Source organism: Rhea americana, unplaced genomic scaffold, assembly GCF_003343005.1.
Source record: "Rhea americana isolate MKP2758 unplaced genomic scaffold, rheAme1 scaffold_2, whole genome shotgun sequence".
Classification (NCBI taxonomy): domain Eukaryota; kingdom Metazoa; phylum Chordata; class Aves; order Rheiformes; family Rheidae; genus Rhea; species Rhea americana.
This window is the reverse complement of record NW_028186149.1, coordinates 15,025,032-15,043,680: the sequence shown is the minus strand read 5'-3', so window position 1 is coordinate 15,043,680 and position 18,649 is coordinate 15,025,032. Positions and strand designations below refer to the sequence as shown.

At 34.5% G+C, this 18,649-nt stretch overlaps 1 protein-coding gene across 3 annotated transcripts in view; it reads right to left on the bottom strand.

Annotated features, from left to right (window-relative positions):
- FNBP1L (formin binding protein 1 like) overlaps positions 1–18,649 on the bottom strand; it is a 61,086-nt gene that overhangs the window by 9,381 nt on the left and 33,056 nt on the right. For 2 of the 3 annotated variants that reach the window (XM_085303588.1, XM_085303587.1), the window contains exons 3-9: positions 11,734–11,787; positions 10,090–10,237; positions 9,638–9,700; positions 7,863–7,967; positions 7,155–7,283; positions 4,891–5,037; positions 4,285–4,488 (exon numbers count right to left, since the gene is read on the bottom strand). In XM_085303588.1, coding sequence (XP_085159714.1) covers positions 4,285–4,488; positions 4,891–5,037; positions 7,155–7,283; positions 7,863–7,967; positions 9,638–9,700; positions 10,090–10,237; positions 11,734–11,787 — 850 coding nt within the window. Of the gene's footprint in view, positions 1–1,350; positions 1,510–4,284; positions 4,489–4,890; positions 5,038–7,154; positions 7,284–7,862; positions 7,968–9,637; positions 9,701–10,089; positions 10,238–11,733; positions 11,788–18,649 lie in introns of all 3 variants that reach the window. The other variant, XM_085303589.1, reaches the window with a different exon arrangement.

Genomic DNA, 18,649 nt, shown 5'->3' with positions numbered 1-18,649 from the left:
TCTAGAACTAGTAATGCTACTGGGCTTTGGTGTATGACCCAGAAGCTGACAAATTTAGTGACCAACAGAAAGGGGGCATAATCAAGACCTCTGTATTTCAACCGCTACCTTATCCAGTTCCTCACTGAGTACTAACAAAGGAACATTATCTTCATCACCAAAACAAATTATGGTAGAAGTGATTCAGACAGAGAAAGCAGAATCTGTCTGCCATAAATAATTAAGAGGACCACAAAGATCATCTAAAAATGGTGCTGGTAGAAAGAATAAATCTCAAAATACCTGTGGGCCTGAAATAACATGCCACCATGTGAGTTAAAGATAAACAGATTTTAAATGTAACTAATTGTAACTCAGAATGATGGTGAGGGAACCTCTAAAACATTAACTTTACTGCAATACAAAACTGTTGCACTTTGATCTCCCCATTTCATCAATACTAGCTTGTCATTGCTGATGCAAAACTGAGACAGCAAGTCAATTTTGTTTTCAAGTATCAGAAAGTCATCAGTTTTACATAATCAAGTGCATCTAATCATCTCATTATATGCATCAATAAATATCATAAAACTTACAAAAACAGGACAGCCTATGTTTCACTGACATAACAGGAAACTGCCAGTATATTTATCAGTAGTACTATGTATGTTGCTAGGAAACCACTGAACATCTCATTTTTATTGTTTTTTGAACAAATTCTATTTGCAGACTATACCCACTATAAATTAGCAAATGAATTGATAAATCTTAGAAAATGGCATTTGTTAAGAATGAATTTTATCCAAAAGAACCTTGAACAAACAAGAACAATTTTAACTATCAATCATAAAATGCATTAAAGTAGCATTTCAAAATCTGCAAACACCGTGTACTACAGCATTTGATGTACAAAAGAGAAAATAATCTCTCCCTTCTTAGTTTGATATCTCATAAACCAGCTACTATTATTTCAATAAAAAGTTAGCAAATAAGATAATCTGATCTGTCAGATTTTTTTGTGATGACTGTATTCCCAATGATAAATTACTGCAGAAGTATGTTACATGATGGTAGGAAAACATTTGTGAATGTGAACAACAATGAAAAAAGATATCATACATATGCTGAGCACCCTCTTTATAAAACCTTTCTTTCAGGCTTAAGTATTTGGAATGTTATGAAGAGTATTTTTTTATTTTTTTAACCTGTTCAAAACATCTGTATGTGAAACAAAATATCCTAAAAGTGACCTTCTGGCAGAGTGTTTTAACAGAGTAAGCCTTATAATGAGGGTGAAGAGCATTAGAAAAGCCACATCACAAACACACTGCTCATAGCCCATCATGCATTTCAACTTGTTATCAAACTTACCCCTCTTTTGAGGCTTCTGAAAGAAGGAATTCTGGGCTTCCCTGTTTTTATGTCACTCATGCAATAATGCACTGGTTCAATGGAGAATATGGGATACTGGGAGCCATTAGGAGTACTGGATGTGTATAAACTAGTAGGGGTTAGGGGTGGGGACTGTGGCTAATATGGAAATAAAGAAAGCAATAAATAAGCCAAATGTTCAGAGTGATTTTAAAATGAAAATTCTGTCTTATAAAAACAAAATTTCCATCCAACACAGAAACAGTTTGCAGCATGTTCCACAAATACATTTACACTACAACTGTATTGGTTTTAACAGGTTTCTGTCATGAATTAATCTTGACAGTCACAGGTTGGTGCAGAGAAGTATCTAAGTATCTAAGATCTGCAAACACCGTGTACTACAGCATTTGATGTACAAAAGAGAAAATAATTTCTCCCTTCTTAGTTTGGTATCTCATAAACCAGTTACTATTATTTCAATTAAAAGTCAGCAAATAAAGAGATCTGATCTGTCAGATTTTTTTGTGATGACTGTATTCCCAATGATAAATTACTGCAAATAAATTACTTGGAGTATCTAAGAAAGCTTTAGACTCAACTTCTGCAAAATCCTAAAAATACCAAAGTTGCCTGTCTCTTTTCTTAAAGCAAGAAGTTCTGCTTTTTCCAACTTTAGTTACAGTCATTCTGGAAGCCTTGGCACTCTTGCTTGCTTTTTCCTCCTATATATCTATCTTTTTTCAGTGCATCTGGACAGGTATTCTACAAATAGAAACATTAGGTACATCCATGAAGAATGACTAAAATAAAAAGTAGATTCAGTTTCCATAGTCAAACTGGACTGTTATAATGGCTGCATGGTTTTCATAATCRTAGCCACTAGAACTTCCTTCACTTGTTTTAAATTGCTTCCCTCTTTTTTCTCTCTCATGCCTCTGCTGATTTTCCATTTGAATGTTTCTTCTCTACTATTCTTCTGCTGCATGACTCATTCCCCTTCCAAAATACTTTGCTGTCTTTTACTATATTAAAAATAGGTAAATAGTGTATCTTGAAGTCAAGCTCAGTCAAGAGTTTCAGMTAAATCAAGGCCCAAAGGCCACAATGAATACGCCAGCATATTTTTATATTACCCAAGTATAACAATATCTACTTTCTTATCTWTCAAGTTCCTTAAATGATATTTGAAGTTAAAAATAGATACATATCATGAGAAGTATTCTGCTCCTGGCTGCTGATTTTAAAGGGTTTTTTTCCTCATTTCTCCAGAAAACGTGAGAAAATGGACATAATTTTCCATTTCCTCTAGGCACTTAAGGCAGAGATGCATGTATGTATGCACATACATATGTATAGCTGTGATTCCATATAGGAAACAGTAAAGGCTGCTATCCAAATGCCAACATACAACACGAACAAACAAGGCAGGAAAAAAACAGAGCGGGGGGGGCAAAAATCCTGCCAGCTTTCTTCAGTAGCCATCATACTAAGGAATTTACTGTAATTATAGTAAGTGCCAGGTCCAGACTGTAAACTGATATAGATTTTCATAGCTTCACTGTCCACAGAAGGGAAACCATTCTCACAAAGATGTCTTACTTTCAAACTGGTAATGATCTTATTTCAGAATAGGCTGAATCTCACCTATCTCTGCAGCCACATAAAATAAAACATGCTAATATGTTGCACTGATAAACTGTAATTGGATGCAACCCTGCCTTACATGCTCTAGGTGACTTTGCTTGAGCAGGGGGGTTGGACTAGATGATCTCCAGAGGTCCCTTCCAACCTTACCGATTCTGTGATTCTGTAGTTAATAGTTTTACTGTATGAAAAGTAAACAATCAGTTTTCATTGCTAACATACAGCTGCAGTTGCATAATACACCAAAGAGGGAATAAAGAATCACATATACCCTTTCTTTCTGTAGAGAAGATCTGCTTGCTTAGAATAAAATTAACGGAAAAATAAATCCTACCACTAAAAAAGCCTAAGAATAGTTTGCTATAATAAATGATTTTAATTTCATCAGGCAGAAGCCTCACTGAAATTTGTGGGCATCATTAAAATGACTCATCGATATGCTTTAACACTAAATAAAAGCCTAACAGAAAACTATATATATATTAAATTATTCCTTTATAGAGTCAATATTTATATTAATAAATTTTTTGTTGACTCATGAAGGCATCTTGCACAGAAAGTGTCACTTCAAACTAAAATAATTACACAAGAAACAAGCAATTTCTCTGCTTCAATTTTTTTCTTGAGTGTAGGGTTTTTTTTAAAATCTATTTCATATTAACATTTTATCTAGAAGATTTACCTTCTGGTAAGGTATGGAGCCTCAATAGTTCACTTTACCAATGAGATATTCAAAATCTTAATGTTTTCAGACAAACTTCACAAGCTTGCAAAAGGTGCAAGTATAATAATCTACACAATACTCCTACATATAAACATCTAAAAAAGATATCATTTAAAGAGTTTCCTTTTCTTATTATACGAGAGATCTGAAGTCTGCTGGATTCTAAAGCATACATCTCCTAATCTTTTCTGCTTATAATACATTCCAGATTAATACTTCTTCTATGGAAGGGCAGAAAAGAAACAGAAATGGGAAGCTATTTTTATTTACATTATTTAAAACTATGCAGAATATCAAATAAGCATTAAAAAATTCCAGGACACAAATCAGTAGAAAAAAAAATTGCAAAATTTCCCCAGTGAGAACTTCCATAAAAGCAAAATTTGCCATTCTTGATTTTTTCTAGATTCCCAACCCCATTCAAATCTTCAGATCTCTTTGTACATTTTTAAAAAGAAAATGTCAGGCAAGGGGGAAGTTATTTTAAAATAAATAAATGTCATTTCCATGCACTCTAGATCTTCGCATTTTAATGTTCCGAATAGTAATTTCATAATTGTTACCTTCGGCTTCTTTCCAAATAGCCACAGCTTTCCTTTAGCCTTGCCCACAGTAGTTTTTGAATCAATTCTCATTCCTTCCTGCTTTGGAGTACTGATCGTTCCATCAGAGATGGTTCTGTAAATATTCTGACTATAATCCTCAAATGGGAAATCTCCAGGAGGTTCAAAACCAGATTTGAAGCAGTCTATCACTAGTTGAGAGTCCTAAACACAGGACATTAAGGAGTTTAAAAACAAGCAAAGATATCCAGATATGAAGAGAGAAACTGAGACATCCTTAAAACCCTTAAAAGATTCAATGTTGTACACTGGAGAAGCAACAACAATGTTGGTATCCAGATTGTTTCAGGATAACCAAAACAAAGTGTCCAAAATCATACACAGTGAGGAAGTATCACTGAACTTGCAATGAAATGTAAAGAGAACCGACACCAACATGGAAGTGGCCATTTAGGCTAAATACTGAAGTCACAACACCTTTAAGGCAAGTAAGTACTCAGCTACAAAAAGATAAATGGACAGGACAAATCAGTCTGTCCCCTTCTCCACAATTTCAATGTCATTTAACTTGTTCACACACTTAAAAAGTAGCTAAACTTTACTTACTCTATGTTCATCAACGGATTTTGCAGCAAGAATCATTCCTTCTAAACATTTAGAGATGATAGGAATAACCTTACGCTCAGAGTCGGCAAAACCTTTGTAACATTCACTAAGTTTGATTGTCCTTCTTTCATCCATTTCTTGAAGTTGCTGCAAGCATAAAGTAAAACAAAATAAAGGTTTATTTGCTGATTTTTTCTTCCAATCCTGATGGATGCAGTTATGGTGGTCGTCACAATGTAGTATAAAATCTCTGTGCTTTCCCAGTATTTTCATTTACTTAACAAAATAGAACCTAATTAAGTTAAAAAAAACAAGTTACTTCAGACAGACTTAAGTAGTACAGAACAGTAATCGTGAAGAGTCAGTATTCTCATTTTTGAATTGGAGACTAGACTTCTTCCCCTCTTCATTTTTAAAGGATTTGTATGCTCTCTTCAGCCACATACTTAATTACAAATRTTTGTTCCATGAAAAAATGAAAATTATAGTGAAGAAAAATACTTCTAATTTCTGTATCTCCTCACTGTCTCCTTTCACTTCCAAATAATTTATTTCTGGTAATAAGTCTGCAGTCTCATTTTCTTTAACTCTGCTTTTATTTTTATGCTTTCCTAAATACCAATGATTATCAAAAACATGAGAAGTTACAAATACTAAAATTATGTGCCACTTAGACATGCTGTCTCATTTGAAATACAAACCATTTCCTTTAGAAGTGTGCAAGAAAATAAAGAAAAGTTGCCATTACATAAGATTTGTAACAAAAGTCTACTGGAACACAACTGAAAGAGAACAAATCAAAGGGAAGTAACATTAAGAAAATAACCCTGGACCTTTCATCTAACTGAAGGTGACAAAAGAAAATAACAATAATAATACATATTTTCAATTTATTATCAAAATGACATAAGACTTTAGATCTTTCCTATATCTATTCTAGCAGTAGCAGATGTCTCAAAGAGCATCTGATTTCATCTGCCTAAGAGAAAGCAAYAGTCAAGTCATACTAACCCTCTCTTCCCCAATTTTCCCATACAACATTACCAAACAATTGAAAGAAAATAATAAAAAATTGCCCCAAGAAAAGGTTGAACAAGTCCTTTCTACTCTTATTAAAAATTTCAGAAAACATGAGTATTATCTCACAATGATAACAAAATTTAAATCTAGAGAAATAAATGCAATAAAGCAAATCTCCACTCCAAACTACAAAGATGACTGAATTGTTTCTCCTAGGAGTTGGCTGCAATTCCTCCATTAGTCTGCTAACATCAGATCTACTGAAGCACTGCTTACCAGTTAAAATATTAAAAACCTCTTTAATAAGACAGGACAATTTCCTCCTGTGAATCGTGGACCATCAAATAAATAATTGTTTRAAACAGGATGTCCCCTGTGTTTCTGCAAAATATCAAGCATTCTCTATTTGAAACACTTTTAATAAAGTCAACACTCACTTTTCTTACATTTCCTTACTCTGATTCTCAGAATCAAGTTCTACAGTCAGTGTTCTCCCAAACGCCTGAGCATACATACCACTAGACTTCTRAAGACTCCCTCTGCTAATGCTCTCCAATTACTTCGCTTTAAACTAGTTTTTGCAAAATCTCATTTTTGAGAGCTTTTTTTTCTTAGCAAATATGCAAAACACCTTGAGAAATTTCCTTTTCAGATGAAAAAATCTTGACTTATTTTTACATTTATATTATTTTAGAGATTTCTGTGGACTGCTGATAATGTTATGATGCAATGGTTGTCTAGCAACACAGACACAAATGGCCTTATCTAATAAACTGGGGGAGGAGAGGAGCCCTCAGCCTCCAAATCTACCCAACATGTACCTGTACATGGGATCCACTACACCACATAGTCTCCACTAGCTATATGTTTTCCTTCACCTCTACTAGAGTCCAGGCATTTTAAAGAAAACAAATCAAGAGCTAGTGATTAAAATTTGTTAGAATAATTAACATCTGCTCACTCAGATCTCTCAAATTTTTATTTTACCATAGTTCTTCAGTATTATTTAAGCAGTCTACAAAATATAAAATTTTCATAGAACGTGCAACAGAATGTTTTCATTGCAAGTCTAAGCATAATTAGAGCCAGCAATAAAACAGCAGTCTGACAAATGGCAGACTGCATCGGATCATGCTAATTTCCTAAGAAAATTATCTACTAAGATTCTAAAAAAAAAGTTTGAAGCTTTAAAACCTATTTCTTCCTCAGAAGATCAGACATACTTCATTAAGTATTAATTTTACCTTATAAATTTGAGGAATGACAATGTAGTAGTGTTTGTGTTGTTCTCCATTAAAATTCTGTAGTTGTGCAGCATATTCATTTTTGTTTTCATCAGCCATGTGTGTGCGCAGGTTTAACTGTTGCTTAGCCTAGTAGGAAAGTGTTAACAGTTCAAACATGTCTTGTGCTTTTCAGAGATATATAGCTTTGTTTTAATCTATTAAATCTATTCAATCTATCCACCAACTATGTAAAAACACTAATCACAATAATCATTGAAGCTGATACACTTCTTATAATTGAAAAAGAATGTGAGCCTTGATTTATACTGACAGCCTCTAGACCTACTGTGTTGTATACAGAGAAAGCAATGATCATTTTAGCTCCCCTAGAAAAGCTGCTTAAATACATATACAAAAAAAGATAATGAAGTGACTAAACTAGACTAAATATATACCACAAGATACAAGGTACTAGTAAGCCTGCCTGCTGAAGGAAGATAACCCACTCAGTATCATCTTGAGAATAATGAAGAAGCGTACTCCCTTTCTGCACTATCTTACATTTTATAGTAACTTTGATTTTGCACATAAGCAGTAAGCATATGCATATAATACATGACTTAGTACACTCAGAGAATGTTGTTTCAGCACTGCTGATGATAAACATACAAATAAAATATTTTTATATCTAAGGGAAAGGAAAGAAAGAGATGGCACCACTCTTACCTTCTCAACATCAGCCTTGGTTGCATTAGTGTCATTGTCCAATCTTTCATAGCTTTGCTGTGCCTTCTCTGCCTCTCTGCATTCTCGCTCAAACTTTTTTTTGCTCTACAAGACACACAAACTTWCTGCATCACCAGCCAATATCCTATTTTGATTTGGTACAGTAACTTTGAATTCTAATGATCAAAGCTTCCATTTAAATAAAGACTTTAAATTCATTAAGTACACTTTTATTTAAGTAAATTCACTTCATTAAGTACCTTCATTTAAGTAAATACACTGCTCTTTCAGGAGCATACAATTAGGTCTCCAAAATTTTCAACATATTTGTTTAAAACCTATCTATTTCTTCAAAGTAGTAGCAAGAAAACAATTGTAATTAGGCTAAAAAATATCAACTAATCAAAATACAAAATATACTATTACAAACAACTGCAGTTAAGTATAAACAGACAGGTCCACACTTTTTTAGCCTGACTTCAATAACCTAAAAGAAAGGTAAGGGGAAGAAAATAAAATCTGGACTCATATTAGTAAAGTCTGAAAGTTAACTTCTTCAATGCTCAAATTTAGTTGAATAAATTCAACTAATTATTTTGAAGATAGTCAGAAAGATTCATCTGCATCTTGAGATCTTAGCATATCCTCAGCATTGCCATCAGCATTCATATTAACTGGAGTAGCTCTGAACAGCATAGATGAGAACATTACTCAGTATTCTGATGCTCAGTACATCTGGCTGTTGTCAAGACAATTGCTGCAGGAAAGACTGTTGTGGCTCAATAAGTTAGTTAGCATCTCCACAGACAAACAGTTAACAGAGACTCAGTACTGCTCTTCTGCTTTAATGCAGTCAGGTAATTTTGGTTAAAGTGTCCTTGTAAGGCTTTATGAATTTACAAGATTGACTTTGTACTTAAATAAATATAGTACACACAACACGACTGATTGTTTGAGATGAACTCTGGCAAATATCTTTGGGGGAACTCTGGCAATTATCTTTGGGGGCAGGGGGGAATAGCATCTTGAACTACCACATCTGCTTCTACCTGTGATCATTTGACCATGAATTAAACTCTTTGATATGATGCTGAATATTGCTTATCTGGGTCTAAAGGAACTAAACAGAAATTCATTTCTCCAATTTTGCTTCACAATAATCTAGATCAAAGATACAATAAATTAGAAAGACACAGAAACAACAGAGTATTAGAATGCATTTGAACACACATGGAAGTTTTATATTTTCCCCATCTTTAGAAGTGCTGCTTCCAAGAAAAGCATCTTATCATCAGTTCTAGAGAACTTTACTTTCTGCATTTTTCTATAAAAATGTAATTCCGTCTCCTGGAAGGATAACAGTCTATAGCGACATTCTTGAATAAAGCTCATGAAACAAGACCTCAAACTGAGGTCTAATACAGTGACTTGATTTGTATGTCGTCATCTCGTAAATGTGCCTACTAATTACTCTAAGCAAAAAATAGCCTACCGAGACGCAACCGAAAAAGGCCTGTACCCATGTTAAAAACTGCTTCCTCTACACTAGATAAAAGCCAGGGCTTCACTCACACAGACTAAGTGTTTACAGTAAAGTTTTTTTTAAAAAAATGCAGTAAACTACAAACATATTTGACTGTATTTTGGATACGAGTAAGTCTGATTTGGTCATTCAATAATATATCCAAACATTACTGTCCAAGTGACCAAGCTGACAATAGTTCCGTTTACAGATTACATATTATTAAGTTTGGTAGAAAAAAAAAACCACTCACATTATCCATCTGTTTCCAGCACATGTCCAGGTATTGTTGCGCTTTTCGCCCTTCCTGAAGATGCTAGAATAATCACAAATAAGATTAATTTACAGTATATTACATATATTGTTAGCTTTAGCAAGCTTCTGCTCTATCTACACACAATATGATGTGCTATAGCTCCAGAAAGTTATCAGTACTGTTTTTTGAAAGATAACTACTACGCATGCAAAATTACACTGGAAAACAAGTAAGTACTCATAAACACTATCTACCAAGATCTTAATTGTCGTATTTCAATAACTGTAGCAAATCAATACATAAAAATACCAGGCTTTCTCTAAATATACATTTGTTACATGCGCAAAACCTACTTATTGCTACGTTCATGAAGTTGGACAAAAATATAAATTCTTTCAAAGATCTTTCGATTCTGATACCCTGTTATCAAACTAAAATAAAGAAATTACCATTTTTCTCTCAGTTTTAAGATCATGAGAATATCTCATCAATTCTCCATACACTCTGTGTCCCATTTCTTCTGCAACTACTTCTCGTTGTCCTGCGTAGTCATTCAACTCATTAAGGATGTTAAAAAAGGCTATACACGAAGTAAACCTGACAGAAAGCGCACACACACAAACACACATATACAAAAAGTGGAAAAGTTTTTTTAAATTGACTTTCTTTTTAAATTGAATCAAGAACACATACGATGGTAAAATCAGACACATTTTACAATAAACCTTATCTCAGTGCTGATCGAATTACAGTAGAAATGCAAGTTGGGAAAGCCTACATGGAGCCTAGCATATACTGTATGTTCAATGTCTCTTCAAATACATTTTATAAGAATATGGATTTTTGTGGATGGAAAAGAAAGAAGAAAAATACTACCTGGAGAGCCCTGTAGTATAGTGGTATCTCCTAAGCTGCCAACTGAGAGGCCTGAGCTTGGGAACGGATACATACGTCCCTAGGCTCGGAGGCTGAACTTGTTGCAGAGATGATGTGCTTGGTGGTCTTGAGGATGGAACATGCCAATCATACCACTCATATGCATCCCGATGGATGATCTACAGAACAAGTTTGCTATCAGCTCTGGAGACAGCTGCCTGTTTCCCTGCCCACCTCTTGGCTGGAAGTAAGGTGCCACTATGGCTGGCACTAAAAAGGGGGGAAGAGGAGGGGCAAAGGGTAGAAAGTGTGTGTGGAAGGGAAGAAAAAAAAAAAAAAAAAAAAAACACAGGCACCACATTAAAATATGCATCTTTCTCTCTTTAACTGTGGAATACTGCCATCTCCATAGGCTTGGCTCTCTGAAATTTAAATGCCATCCTAGAACTAGAAATCCTGTTTCCTGCGGTCCAGGATTTTTGAATAGAGTCAAAAGAACTACCCAAAGTCCTAGAGTGGATTCCCAGATATTCTGTGCACAGCATATGCTCTGGCTGCAACCTGAAGTCCAGCCCCCATGCTTCTATTCATAAGCATTTATGTCCAAAAGAAAAAAAATGTATTTTTCTAAATAAATAAAAAATGGCAATGGACATGGACAACAAAATAAGCACTTCTCTTTGATAAATAATCATGAAGTTGTTTAATGCAAATCGCTCCTTCACAGGTAGGCATTCAAACTCCTTTTGTTTCTGGAATTAAAGCGAGTCAGAAGTTTAAGAGGCCTAAGTTCTTCTAGTCAAAAACATAACAGTTCTGCATATACTCAAGTTCCAGGTCTGCATAGCTACATTCATATTGCAATATAAATACGCCGCAAAAACCCTAATACGTTAAGTRAAAATTAGAATCTAAGGACAAATACTTTTTTATTAAGAAAATCATACTAGAACATACACAGCATACTAAACGTTCAAAMTTTTGTCTACTTAATTTGCAACAGCTCTATTGAAGTAAACAATTTATGCTTAAGAATTACGACAGAACTATAAAAAGCCAAGCAGAATTCTTTACTTCATGCTTTTGTAGTCTTACCATTTAAAAATTTTCTAAAAACAAACTAACAAAAGAACACTCCAGAAAGCCACAGTTAAAAGTGTACTGTAGTACTGTAGTCCTTGTTTCATATACACATAATTTGAAATGCACATTTTTACCTGGGCTCCTCATCTTTGGTCGAACGTTTAGGACAATATTTCTTAACCAGATTTCTATTAAGGAAAAAAAAATAGGATACTATTTTAGAGTCTCCTTTTAGAAGACATACACATAGCAAACAGCATTAACAAATAGTTTATTTTTAATGACTTCAAGGAACAAATCTATTTACTCTATAAACTAACAAGGGTCCTTAAGCTAACACAAGGCAGAATTCTATGGCATTTCAACAGTTAAGCCATTTGGAACTTGAACAATATATTTGTAAATATTTTGAAGTCTCTATTGCACAGTGACTAAACATAAAATAATGAGTCACCTCATTTATTTAAATTCCTTCTCAAGCATGCAAAATAAACTAGCAGTCAAGAAAAATGCAAACATATGATCACCTTGTGTGATGTACACATAGCACCCATACTGTATGCACAAGCATAAAACTCCCTGCCTGGTTTAAGCTCTGAGTATACATTCACATAAATGGTTTTAACAATAATACATCCAAAGTTTTAATAAGCAGGCTTCCAGAATATAGGAGACAGTATCTCTTTAAAAGGAAAGTGTTACATGTTGTACTATAACCAGTGTTAAAAATATCAGGTTTCCAGAAACTATGCAAATCTCTGCAAGAGGAGCTCTGGGTCCACCTACAGCAMTTTACAGCATATCAGAGCTCAAATTTATTTCTGAAAACACAGATAGGAATTTATCATACAATGCAGAAACAACACCTTATGAAACACATAAGCATTATAATCTACCCTAAAGTACAGATAACACAGGCATACATCACTTACAAAAACAATTGCAAAATATTTGCAGCTATATATACACACTGCTCCAAATATTACTCTATCTTACACTGGTAATTATAAGATGAAGAACTTGTAATGAAAATGAAATAAATTCACATAGTTTTACAGACAGGACAGGACAAGTGAAAGAAAGAAAACCATTTATAGTAGTTTTTCACATTCAAATCTTCCTGTGAGCCAATCTTTGCTTATGGAAGTTTTCTGAGCACATATCTCTTCCTGCACAACAGTCCACCCTCAAAATAAATATTATTTTTTGTGACAGTAATAAAGTAGTCTTTTAAAATGGCTGATAACGAAGAAGATACATGTTCTTAGTCTCAAAACAAAAAAAAAAAAAATCCATAATTCTCCTCCCATTTTTAGTATAGCAAGACTTTATCCTAATTGTATGGGGGGTGGAGGTGGAAGGCTATTCTAGCAATTTTCAAAATAGTCAAGTTTCCTCCGTAAAGTAGAAAAATTGAAATAAAAGTTCTTCTAGTGCTCCTCTCCTCTCCCTCAGGGAATATATTGTTTTATAGCAAATAAAGGCTCCTTTTCCGTATCAAAGAAAAACAGGTAAGATGTAGGATTTTTCTCACGTTGCTTACCCCTCCACATTTGTGCTCCTTGGGATCAAAAAGGTGACGCAAATCAGCTGCAGCATATTTTTTAAAACCATAAGCAGTATTTAAAAAGAAGTCTTTACTACTCAAACAGATAAACCAGTTATTCAAAGAACAAATCCCTATCCCTACAAAAATTCCCTTGTTTTTCAAATATTAGAACCACTTCATCAAAAACTCACTAATAAGGTTTACGCTGTGCGATCAGATCCCACACTATGGGCATCATTTAAACTATCAACATAATATTTTTAGTGTCAACTAACATACCTAGCAGATGAGGTATATCAATTATTTGCTTTACAAAGCACAAATAAAAGCATCAGAAAGCTGGCAATCAGGATTCTTGCCACATATCTCTAAATAACAGTACCTACCATTTAAGAAAAAATGAAAAACAAGTGACCATGACTGAAACACTCTCATCAAGAAAGAGCATGTTTGTCTCTAGTTTATCACAGAATAATTCTAAAAGTGTGTTCTTGAGAGGTGGACCCAGATTATGCAAAGAACAAGTTTGAGTTTTAATTGCTCTGGAATACACTTTATTCAACCTTCTGTATTTTGTGAGGGGACAGTATTTTACAGAGAAACAGTATTTTACGCTTCCACCAAATAAGAAATTAAGTACAGAACAATTCAGGAGTTTTGCACACCCAAGAGTTACCCGCTTCAGCAAACCTACCAGAGCTGCTTTAACAGTAATCTTTTAACTGGCCTCAGGATTTAAATCTTCCATCTGTTTGTCCAGTAATAATTGATACAATCAGCCTTTGATTTCCTGGAGTAATTATTAATATAGTTCAAAATACCTTGCCTTAAGCAGCACACAACTGGACTAGAAAAAGCAGTCTGCAGTCACAACCTTACGGAGACGGGGGAGGGAGGAGGAAGAGGAAAAGATTATATGAGACAATCTTAAATGTATCCTTTTACCACATTCCCACTGGTGCATGGAATTTTATTTGCTACAAAGAATGACTTGTCTTACAATTTTCAACAGGGGTGCTAGTCATGCTTTCATCTACACAACCTTGTACAATTTCTCAAATCAATGCATTTGTAGAGATTATCTTTAAGAGATAAGTAGGGAGACCACGTTTAGTCATCAAAACATGAGCAGGGAGTCACTGAGGAAGTAGCAAGGTTAGACTCTTTGTCTCTCAGTACATTCACACAGACTACAACAAGAAAGAACTTCCTCACTGTAATCAAAACAAGGATTTCTCTTCCATATCACCAGAACCCACTGCCTGTTGTAAAATTTTATCTGGTAGAGATTAAAGGTAGATATCTTCATTGGGAAAATGCATAAACTCATCTCAAAAAAAGAATAACCTTCTTAGCCAAGTGATTTCCCCACATTTAATTTTCCATTACATTTCTGCATTGCTCCTCAGTGCTTATTAACAAATGGGAAACTCCAAAAATCACCTGATTATTATTSAGAAGGTGAAATGCATAATAAGTGTACAATGCTGTTACTAAGCAACCATGCAATAGCCATTTCAAGAGAAGACTTTTGGACTGCTACAAATAAAAGAAAAAGCCACTTAATATAAAATATACAGTTTAGAGTGACAGGGGAGAAGGGTCACAAGTACAGATCATTTACTAGTGTGCTGACTTCTGTCCTAGTTGCATTCTTTAATGTGACTGTTCATTGTTTCCAGGAAGACAAAAAATATTATACAATCCTCCCTCCTAATAAAAGTCAAGCCATGTTAATCATGATTGCATTTATATTAATTAGTCATTACTCAATCTTGTCTGCATTTAGGATCACAGTAACATACGTTTTCAAGGCACCATGTAATCAAGCTGTAAGGCTCAAAAAACAATAGAAGCTACTATCTTCAAAGTTAATAAATATGAAATGACAAATATGCAAAATTTTATCAAAGAGAAAGCAAGAATGCATATGAACAATAAATGAAACATAAATACCCTTTTAAAATAGTGAACACCAACACAAAAAAAAAAACAAACATAACTGAGAAATTAAATTTAAATCCTTGAAAAAAATGCAGGTTGACTAGAAGTTAGGATGAGGGTAGATCTGAAGATAGAGGAGTGAAGCAGCATTTCAAAGGGGATTCAGTTGACACCTGGTGCAGGGGGCAAGGGAGATCTTCACCATTTTTATCTAAATCTGTCTCTAATTCTCTGGATCCAAATACAGAACTGGACTGGTCTGTCTAGAACACTCCAAACTTATGGTATGTCTACAGCAGCAATTAAAAGTGGTTCAATAGGTTCAGATCTTTACCTAGATCTTTAAAGCCAAGAAATGATGCTAAGGATTCAGTGTTCACACTGCAGAGAATTTCAGGAGGTTTTACTTCAGAGTAGCACTAGCCTGGTTCCACAGGCTAACCACCTACTAGCAAGTGCACTTCCCGCAACTCAGTCTCATTGGAAAGAAATCCAGTTTGTGTACTTTCAGACTCCTCCACAAGTGAGCCACAGCATAAGTAGGAACAAATCACCAGATTCATTTGTAAAGAGCATTCCTGACTCAGACTAAAACACTTGTGTAAACACATCCTTACTAGAACATCTGGACTGACCATGCTTCAACTGCAGTTAATTTAACAGGAGTCAATGCCTAGCTGGAACAGGAGAGAGCATGAACAGCCTGTTCCTCTACCCCACTCCCTGGTCAGATCTGCACAGGTCACCCTACACTGGGGATTTTATGCATGTATATATACACGCAGGTATGTGCGTGTGTGTGTATATATAGAAATGTGTGTGTGTGTGTGTGTGTGTGTGTGTGTGTGTGTGTGTGTATGTGCATGCTTAAGAACTTAAATCAAAGCTTGCAAGTAAGAATCTGAAATAATTAAGTTCTTACTTCACCAAGTTACTCATGTCACACTGCTAAGTCCTTTAGTACTTACACTGAGAGTTTAACTTTCTACTATAATTGAAAGGAGAGGAAAAAAAACCCGGCAATGGAATCTGAATATTTTGTTCTCTGGTCATCAGTAAAAATCCCACTAACGTTAGCAGTGATCCAAAATGACCATGAATCAGTAGGATCAATTATCACCCACTATTTTTAACATYAGTTAGTGATGTTGATAGACATGGTGAAGATGACAAAGCTCTCTGAAACAATACCGTGAGCTCGCTCAGAACAGAAGTCTTTTAAGAAGATGGTATAGCAATCTTGAACTGTCACTTTTTATGACCTTGTCCAAGGACAAATGAATGAACTCACAAATATACTCAGCCAAATCAGCACCATGAGGACAATGCAATTAAATTAAAAATACAGATTCTTCCTTATGCTTCCAATTTTCTTTCTATTCCAAGGAAATAAAAGCACAAAAATGCAAACAACAGATCTAAGCAACAGTGCCTCTGGTTTTAGAAGAAAACCATAGAAGTAATTGCAGACCATCAAAACTGAACTAAATCTTCCTAATAAAAGCATAGATTGGTAAAACTTTAATCCTCTCTAGAAACACAATCTAGACTTCTACCATATGCTGTTTTACAGCTATCTGGAAGCAGATTTCATATAGGACTAACCACATTCAATTTGTGCTGCTCCTGTAATCTTACCAGCTTCTCTACCCAGTAGAAGTCAGTCTCGGGTGATCACTAGTGAGACAGCAGCTTGGACTATATTACTAATTTTTAAGAAAACAAGAACCTCAGTCATGTATCAGGAAGTTTCAAAAAGCATTCTACACAATCAATTAAAATGACTTCTGCAGCTATGTACCTATAACACAAAAATTTACAGATATGTGTACAAAAATTGGGTTCATGAACTCAAAACTAATTTTTATTCCGTCACCCAATACAGAATTAAGAAATRGGAGTAGCATCAACAATACTGTAGAATTTGCATAAATGCAACTCCTCAAGTATTTTTGCATCTATTTATACCAAACTTCTACAAGCTCCACGCTGTATTGCAAAAGTCTGGAAGCAAAATTTTATAAAACAATGCAATTAGAGCTGTAAGGCTCTTCAAGTTTATATGGAAAGCAATACTTTCAGTAGGGTTTGATGGCTTCACTGACTGCATATCAACATAGACTGGATGAAAACAGATAATGACAATGAACTGCATTTAGTAACATTCTATTGTCGAAAAGGCTTTTAACCAAAAAGATTAATCTTTAAAAAATTATAATGTGGAATTTGAGTTTACAAAACTGAATATCCTTGGGACAGTTAAGAATTCACATGTTTTGGCTTGCAGAAACATCACTGTAACAAAATCTGCCACATCCACATTTGGATAATAATCAATGGCCTAAATTCTCAGCTCCAATCAAAGGAAAACAGATTTGAGAAACACACACAGCAATAATTTGTGTTCCCAACTTCACATTTGAGCTTACACAGACATTAAATAACTTTTCCAAGTTTCTGCATATAACAGGTAGTTAGGTCTCAATTTGATTAGATATATGCATACATKAATATATTTAGAAAATAATCCAGTCCTACATAATAGTGTGCAGAAGGAAATCATAAAAACACTAAAATTAAGTTTTCCCAGATCAACTAGACATCTCCAGCGATCACGATGTACAATTTTTAAAAGGATATACTCAACTAGTTCAAGAACAATCCTCATMATTTCCTTTAACTGGCAATAAACAGAATCTGGCCAAATTCAGAAACAGAAGTTTAACTACACATGCAACTTGTATTACTGCCTAACATAACAGAAAGTGGAACTCCTTCTTCTAAAGTGTCATAAGGCTTCGGATAGAACAAGAAGGGAGTCAACCTCCACAATTACTGTTCGTGCTGTGAACAGGAAGTAAACAAAACAGACCTCCTCCCACCCCGTGAAAATGACTGCCTGGTCAAAAACAACATCTGAGAATTCAATTACAAAATTTTGTGAGAGTCTATTTTTTTGACACAAACCAGAACTCAACTCCTTTCCAAATATAAAACAAGAACAAATTAAMTAATCATATAATTAAACTGAACTCTTATTAGTGTACAATGTACATTGCAATATGTCTGCCTGATTCAGGTCCCTGTAATGTAGTAACAGCCAACAACCTTCATATTCATTGGGATACCATAATGTGTTATTTGAAAGCCACACAAAACTTAAGATTTTCCTTTAAATATGCTCAAAGTGAGAATACAGTTGCATTGTAAGAGAAAAAAAAGTATGTTGCAGACAAAGAAAAGACAAGGTTTCTAAATAATTCTTCTTCTCCATAGATTTCCTCCGTTTCTTCAATGGTGTCACTTAATGGTGTCACTGGTGATACTTTTTTCAGTATCAACAAGAATAACAAGGAATGACTTGTGACCTAAAAACAGCATTGAAACTGGATTCTCATTAGCATTTCTGGAATTACTCAACAACCATAAACTATCAATTTCAATAACTTCATACAATAGTAATATAGCAAGTGCACTGAAATTTTCTTTATAAGCTTATGTGCATCACTTGCTTTCCATCTCCCAGAATAGCTGTTGCACCAAGGAAAGTCTCATCA